The sequence below is a fragment of the Quercus lobata genome, chromosome 11, assembly GCF_001633185.2.
Source record: "Quercus lobata isolate SW786 chromosome 11, ValleyOak3.0 Primary Assembly, whole genome shotgun sequence".
NCBI classification, from domain to species: domain Eukaryota; kingdom Viridiplantae; phylum Streptophyta; class Magnoliopsida; order Fagales; family Fagaceae; genus Quercus; species Quercus lobata.
Window position 1 is genome coordinate 52,347,018 of NC_044914.1, and position 6,776 is coordinate 52,353,793.

Sequence of the window (6,776 nt, forward strand, 5' to 3'; positions counted from 1 at the left end):
TAGAACTCTTCATATATATATATATATGATTTAATTTATATGAACAAAATTTAGCCTGAATTTTTTTTTTTTGAAAAAAAAAAATTAGAAATGTTTATTTGTGATTAACTTAACCATGCATATTTCCATAAATAAATAAAAAATTATAAAAATAAAAATAAAAAACACTTAACCATGCATAACCCCATCCATTGCAACCGATCCCATATAACTGAGAGATCTGAGGTTTGAAGTCAGTGGGTATTAAAAACTCAAAACGGATTTCTCTCTCTCTCCCTGTTCAACGCTACGTCTCTGAAGTCTGAACCCCCGAAGAGAAAATTGGACCACGCCGCCACAACTACATTCTCAGCACAACGATTCTCTGCCGTTCGATTGCTTCGGCAACTCAAACTTGAAATTGGGTCTCCAACAACTCAAGAAACTAGTTTTCCCTAGAGTTTCAGCTCTAGGCCTCGCTTCCTCACCGACCCTCTGCTCTAGCTTCTTATTCAGGTTTCTGTTTCTGGGTTTTTCTTGAAACTTCATGTTATTGTTAGAATTTGGATTTTTTCATCAACTATATGTGTATATATGTGTGTGTATATTGATACTTGTCAAAAGCAAAATATGAAAGTGTATATATATTGATGATATGAATGCTAGGTCTATCTAGAACTATTTAATTTCCGTGGTTTTAGTAATTTCTCACTAGTTTGGAATTGTGCTCAACATGTTTACATTTGGGTCACTGCAAATTTCAAGTTTTTACACCTTTTGAATATTGTCGTCAAACTGTTCGATAGAAGTTCTGAACGAAAACTGAGTGTTCCATATTTTGAATTTCAGATATGGATGTGGAAGTTGATCACTATGTTATTCTTGGGTTGCCTTCTGGTGAGGAAGGTGCTAAGCTGAGTGCGGATGATATTAGAAAGGGGTACAGATCGAAGGCTTTGGAGAAGCACCCGGATAAGAGGCCTGGTGATAAACAAGCCCTTGCTGATTTCCAGAGGCTTCAGTCATCGTATGAGATTCTCAAGGATGAGAAAGCCAGGAAACTGTTTGATGATCTTCTTCGAGTTAAGCGTGAGCAGCAACGTCGGAAGGCAGAGCTTGATTCCAGGCGTGGTTCCAAGCGACAGAAGATGGTTTCGGACCTTGAAGAAAGGGAACGAGCCGCATTTGCTCCTGACCCGGAAGCCAAAGCGCGAGAAGATGAGGAGAGAATTGCTAGGAAGTTGAAAGAAGAGATTGCGCGAATACGTGCAATGCATGCAAATAAAGGGGCGAATATGGGATCAAATATTTGGAGGGAGTCAGCAGGAGTTGGAAAGGAGAGTACGAGTAGTGCCGGGGCTTCCACAATGGATAAGGAGAAGATGCTTAAAGTTTCGTGGGAGAAGGTTGGGGAAGACTATACGGCCGAGAAGTTGAGAGAGTTGTTTTCAAAGTTTGGAGAGGTGGAAGATGTTGTCATTAAGAGTTCAAAGAAAAAGGGTTCAGCACTTGTGGTGATGGCGGCTAAAGAAGGAGCGGTGAGTTTGTTATGACGAATACTAATACTAAGTTAATCCAGTGCACTTGAAGTATTGCTTTTTTCGTTGTTTTGTTTAATCACTTATTTTGGTTTTTCCTTTTTGGCTAGGTTGCTGCTACGGGAAGTGTATGTGGTCATCTTTCTAATCCATTGCTAGTTTTGCCACTTCATCCTCCAATGACAGCAGGGACTCCGAGTTCTCCCCCAAGATCTGCAGAGCCTAAACTAAATAATTTGGTTGGGGCTGGTTATACTGCATTTGAAGATTCTGTTTTAATGAAACTCCGGAAGGTTTGATTTTTTTTTTTTTTTTTTTTTTTTGACTATTTAAGATTCCATATTTTTCTTTTAATGCACTCCATCCAAACTTGTGATGAGCATAATGGACGTCACAAATTTAAATCACCTTGTTTAACTAACTATAGATTGAGTTGTTGTATTGTGGCCTTAAGGATTCTTTTATCTCAAACTTTCATTTTCTCTATATATCATTCATTATAGATAGTAATATTTGCCATTAACTTGAATGTGTGGTGAGAACTATTGTAGTCCAATTTCAGATGATCATTTCATCCTACTGTAGGGTTCTTTTTACTAAAAATTATATTAGACTTTCTAATTGGCTTCCAATGGCACATTTTTAATTTATTGTTATAGATGTTTTTGATAAGCATATTGTTATAGATGTTAATATGTAGATACATCCACAATAATGTGATTCCGTTTTAAACCGGTTGTCAACCTACCTCCCTCCTTTTTTCATGCTTGTGACCAGCTGTCATCAAAATATGATGCTACATACATACATAGGCAGAGTTTTAGAACTATAAGGCTTGGTTGTTGTTGTTGTTTTTGTAGATGTTAATATAAAACAAATGGCAATATCACATGCAATAGTCTGATACACCTATTGATAGCATATAATTCTACCTTTTTTGTAGATACCAACTTCAACTTGCATGATATTGTGATGTAAAAATGTCTCCTGATTTGATTATGTCATTATACCAGTATAGATTAGTTGATATCAATCGACTGGATATGTCATTTGGTAGCATATATATATATATAGATAGATAGATAGATATTTTAATTTGTCTTTATAATTTAATAAATGCTTGCTTGAACAAGTGGTGTGAGAGGTTGCATACATACATAGGCAGAGTTTTAGAACTATAAGGCTTGGTTGTTGTCGTTGTTGTTGTAGATGTTAATATAAAACAAATGGCAATATCACATGCAATAGTCTGATACACCTATTGATAGCATATAATTCTACCTTTTTTGTAGATACAGACTTCAACTGGCATGATATTTTGATGTAAAAATGTCTCCTGATTTGATTATGTCATTATACCAGTATAGATTAGTTGATGTCAATCAACTGGATATGTCATTTGGTAGCATATATATATATATAGATAGATACATAGATTGATAGATATTTGAATTCGTCTTTATAATTTAATAAATGCTTGCTTGAAAAAGTGGTGTGAGAGGTTGCTGTGGAAAGTATTGTATCTTGTTATGCTTACATTCCATTACTTTGTTCTTTTATTTCTTCTTCTTACTTTGTCAACTTTGGTGATGAACAGGCTGCAGAAAAGCAAAAATAGGAAATGCAGAACATCAAAGCAAGAGGTTCCTGTGACTCATGCTCTCCCTGAATTCTAACACTTACCTGATGTAATAATGTAAGAAGAGATCCATATATTTCAGCAAAAAAAGAAAAAGATCCATATATTTAAATCTCCTTAGTGTCAATTCTATGTCAGTTTTCCCCCTTTTATTTCTTTGTGGAAATACTAGCTCAGCATCTTCTTAAAGCTCTTGACTGGTTTACTGACTCTACTCCAATTTGGGGGCACCATATGTATGTTATGGGTGTTGTCCATATGACAAATACCCTTTATTTTCATCTTACTGGATGTGCTTGCTAAGGGCTTAAAAGGATTGGGATTTGCATTTCTTTGAATAATATTTATGTTATTTTGTAAATGTTGGAATAGGAAAACTTATTTTGCCCGGCTGATATGTCTTAAGTCTTAAATATGCAGGACACCTTTCTGCAAACTGCTTCCTGAAGATTTTGCTGCAGAAAAGTTTCCTATCTTTTACCCGATCTAATGTTACTGACTAATTCTTTTGATGTAACCTCAGCATTTTTTAGGGAGAGCATCTCTTAGTACTTCGTAGGGCTCAGGTTTAAACTGTATATTAACATGTAACAATCAAACTATGAAAGGTTCGAATAAAAAAAAAAATGTAAGGTTGAATCATTTCATGTTTGGAAATCATTTTATATTGTATCAAAAGAGAAAAGTGGAAATAACTAGTTTAGTCTTTGTGTATTTGTGTTAAGAGTCTCTTTGACTGAATTAAGTTCTCAGGACAGTGATTTTCAATTCCAGTGAAAAATCTAAACTGCAATGGACCCACAAAGAGTACTTTAAGTTTAATGGGTGGTAACATGTAGAAGAGCGTTATTGGGATTCGATACGGTGGTTTTCAAAGTTTGAAAACCTTGTATTTTTGAAGTGACTAATTGGTATAGTTGCAAATGGCGTACAAATTTTTGCTAGCATTGATTTGCTGTGCAGTAATGATGTATAGGACTTGTCTTTGAAGTCTCAGATATTTATTACTTACTGCTTGTTTAGCTCTTGACTCCAATCTCGATTACTATGATCTCTACTCTGGCATCAACCTTGAGTAAAACCACACTCCTGTGAGTCTGTGACCGCAATACTACTTCTATTGTCACCAAGAGACGACAACATTAAAACTATCATATTAGCAGTTGCTGTGATTACTTACAACCCACAATTCAATTCTGGATGTTGCCTCTACCACTCACCATCCATTCATTACTACAATTAACTATCAACATTGCTACTATTGCCATCATTGTCATTTAGAGTTCCATTCACTGCGACCATAGCTCCCATCAGTTATGCATGTTTTCCCTAATGTCTCTACCATTCACCGCCAGTTCATCATCACTATCAACTACTGCCAGTTTGTCACCACCAATGATCACATCTTTTATGCCTTTACTTCACTTCAGTACATTTTATCACCGCCGGTTATCTTTTCAACCACTGTTATATTGCTACACTATCACCATCAGTTAATTGTTTTTGCCAACATTAACACTTATGCCATCCTACAATTTCATATGACATTTTAGCCATTTATCCAATAAAATGACCAAAATATATGCATCCCTCCTGGGCGAAAAAAGAGGTTCCTTTTTTTCCCCTTACTCTAGAGTAGCTAATAAAACAAAAGAATGGTGAGTGTTATGCCAAGATAAAAAGGGTATGCATGGAGAAACATCGAGTAAAATTGAAGCAAAGAATGGAGATTTTACTGAAATTGGTTCACAAATAAGAGACTTTCAGTATGAACATCATCCTTCAAAATTTCAACCATGAGCTCAAATAGTAATACATAGTTTACTTTTCTTTGAATAATTTTTACACCAAAAGAGAGAAGATTAAAGAAAAGAGGAGCAACATTAAGAATTCTATTCTGGAGTCTACATCTTCATTTAATAGTCACAGCAACTGTTTTGACAAGAAGTTTATAAAGAGAGCTCTAGCTTTCAAATTTTTCCAAAGGCAAACAGATTTCTTCTCAAAATTCTTTTCTTTTACTTCTTACAATGCTAGAGACATGACATCAACAGAAGAGCATCTGCAAGTTTGAGCTAGACCATGCATTGAAAATAAACACTTCTAGGTACATCATTTAATTATGGGGTTCTCCTGAGAATCAAAGCTAACATATAGCAAAGGGCAGAGTCAACCGTTGATAGTGCGACGATGAGCACTGCAACGAGAGCAAGAGTGAGAGTAGCAGTCTTCAACTGCAGAACAGCAGAGAGAAAATCTCAGCTATATGCAACATTATATGGCATCAAACTAAACTAAAATAAATTTTGAAAACCACTGCAAGTCTGCAACATGGTTGTACACTTCTAAACTTCCAAGTGAACCATAAAAACTTTACATACCGTGCTCTGGAAACCTGGCCACTCTATGTACTTCAGCTGACTAGGTTGCTCAGCAAGAAATACAAATAAAGATTTCAAACCCCTGAAAAAGAATATAAAAAAACAATACTTAATTCACAAAAGCTAGTTTAACAATGTATTCAATCATCAATGTATTACAAGAGAGTATAACAAAGAGCTGTTAAGTACAATACCAAAAAGCATCCTTAATCCAACTGAGCCAAAAGGGCTCCTCAGACAAGTCATCATCATCATCAAAACTCAACTGATGATGATGGTTTCTTCTTCCAACAGACACCACATATCTGACACCAAAATGCTGCTTTGGATGAGAACATTGAATCCTTGCTCTATGAATCTGCCAGGTAAATTTCCCAATGTTCAAAGATGAGATGTCACATAAAAAGTATAAGCTGTTTCATACAGACACCCAAACCCACAGAGGAATTAATAAGTTACCAGTGTAGATGGTAGCTGAAAGGCATTATAATCATTATATCTGGTAGATTTATGTCTTCCATCCTTGAATGGTAGTTTAGGAGAGCAATGAACCAAACCTACAGAAAATATAGGACATCAAAAAATATATACACACACACACACACACACAGAGTTCTGAACACATATAAACTATATACAAGATTAACAGCCTCTGAGAAAAAGAAACCTGAACAATTTGCTGGCAGGACAGAAACAAACACCATCTGGATCAACTGATTTGTTAGAGCTGTGTCTACAGAAATGCAAGGAAGAAACTTTTAGCACGGACACGCGAAATTTGGCCAGGTATCCGTGTCCGACTCGGGTGCTGGCGGACCGAGAAGAGAGAGAGAGAATCACCGCCTGTGGTGGCGGTGGTGAATATGTATGAGCGGCGGAGCACAGAGGTCTTAGCCACTTCGGCAGGGTCTTTGGCGAGAGACAGATAAGTCGAGAGAGAGAGAGAGTTGTAAAGTGGGTCTGTGTGTGGGGGTATATTTTTGTAGTGGGCTTGGCTTGAGTTTGGTTAAATTTCAGTCTGGGCTTTAGTGTGAATAGGTTGGGTTGCTGGCTCATGTGTATACAGTCCACTTTAGAGCCCCACAAACCCCCCCCCCCCCCCCCAAAAAAAAAAAAAACTACCATATAAAAATACCCAAACCCAAAATCAAAATTTCCTAACTAATTTATCCAAAAAAAAAAAAAAATTCCTAACAAATAAAAAAAAAGACCAGAGCACGTATATAATTACAATAGTAC

The 6,776-nt window shown here is 36.2% G+C and overlaps 2 protein-coding genes across 3 annotated transcripts; one reads left to right on the top strand and one right to left on the bottom strand.

The window, feature by feature from the left end:
• The first annotated feature begins 213 nt into the window (after positions 1 to 213).
• On the top strand, positions 214 to 3,880 carry LOC115968376 (dnaJ homolog subfamily C member 17). Of its 2 annotated transcripts, XR_004086739.1 has the most exons (5): positions 214 to 495; positions 829 to 1,517; positions 1,628 to 1,810; positions 3,115 to 3,213; positions 3,577 to 3,880. XR_004086739.1 is itself a non-coding variant. In XM_031087760.1 (4 exons), exons 2-4 carry the CDS (start codon positions 831 to 833, stop codon positions 3,133 to 3,135), a joined length of 891 nt encoding a protein of 296 aa, XP_030943620.1. In that variant the 5' UTR covers positions 214 to 495; positions 829 to 830; the 3' UTR covers positions 3,136 to 3,435. The 2 variants fall into 2 exon arrangements, 1 of the variants encoding a protein (XP_030943620.1); XM_031087760.1 differs by lacking the exon at positions 3,577 to 3,880 and having other exon boundaries at positions 3,115 to 3,435.
• A 1,017-nt stretch (positions 3,881 to 4,897) lies between these two features.
• On the bottom strand, positions 4,898 to 6,499 carry LOC115968379. Its single transcript, XM_031087762.1, has 5 exons — positions 6,205 to 6,499; positions 5,997 to 6,094; positions 5,732 to 5,895; positions 5,538 to 5,619; positions 4,898 to 5,390 (listed from the first exon to the last, which is right to left on the bottom strand). The coding sequence occupies exons 1-5, from the start codon at positions 6,239 to 6,241 to the stop codon at positions 5,277 to 5,279; spliced, it is 495 nt and encodes a 164-aa protein (XP_030943622.1). The 5' UTR covers positions 6,242 to 6,499; the 3' UTR covers positions 4,898 to 5,276.
• Between the last annotated feature and the right edge of the window lie 277 nt (positions 6,500 to 6,776).

Excerpts from the sequence above, each read along its gene's own strand:
- LOC115968379 (XM_031087762.1), bottom strand. The coding sequence starts at position 6,241 with ATGGTGTTTGTTTCTGTCCTGCCAGCAAATTGTTCAG. Across the intron at positions 6,095-6,204 it reads CCTGCCAGCAAATTGTTCAG|GTTTGGTTCATTGCTCTCCT; the intron begins GTTTCTTTTTCT and ends TATTTTCTGTAG. Across the intron at positions 5,391-5,537 it reads GGCCAGGTTTCCAGAGCACG|TTGAAGACTGCTACTCTCAC; the intron begins GTATGTAAAGTT and ends GCTGTTCTGCAG.
- LOC115968376 (XM_031087760.1), top strand. The coding sequence starts at position 831 with ATGGATGTGGAAGTTGATCACTATGTTATTCTTGGGTTGCCTTCTGGT. Across the intron at positions 1,518-1,627 it reads TGGCGGCTAAAGAAGGAGCG|GTTGCTGCTACGGGAAGTGT; the intron begins GTGAGTTTGTTA and ends CTTTTTGGCTAG. Across the intron at positions 1,811-3,114 it reads TTTTAATGAAACTCCGGAAG|GCTGCAGAAAAGCAAAAATA; the intron begins GTTTGATTTTTT and ends GGTGATGAACAG.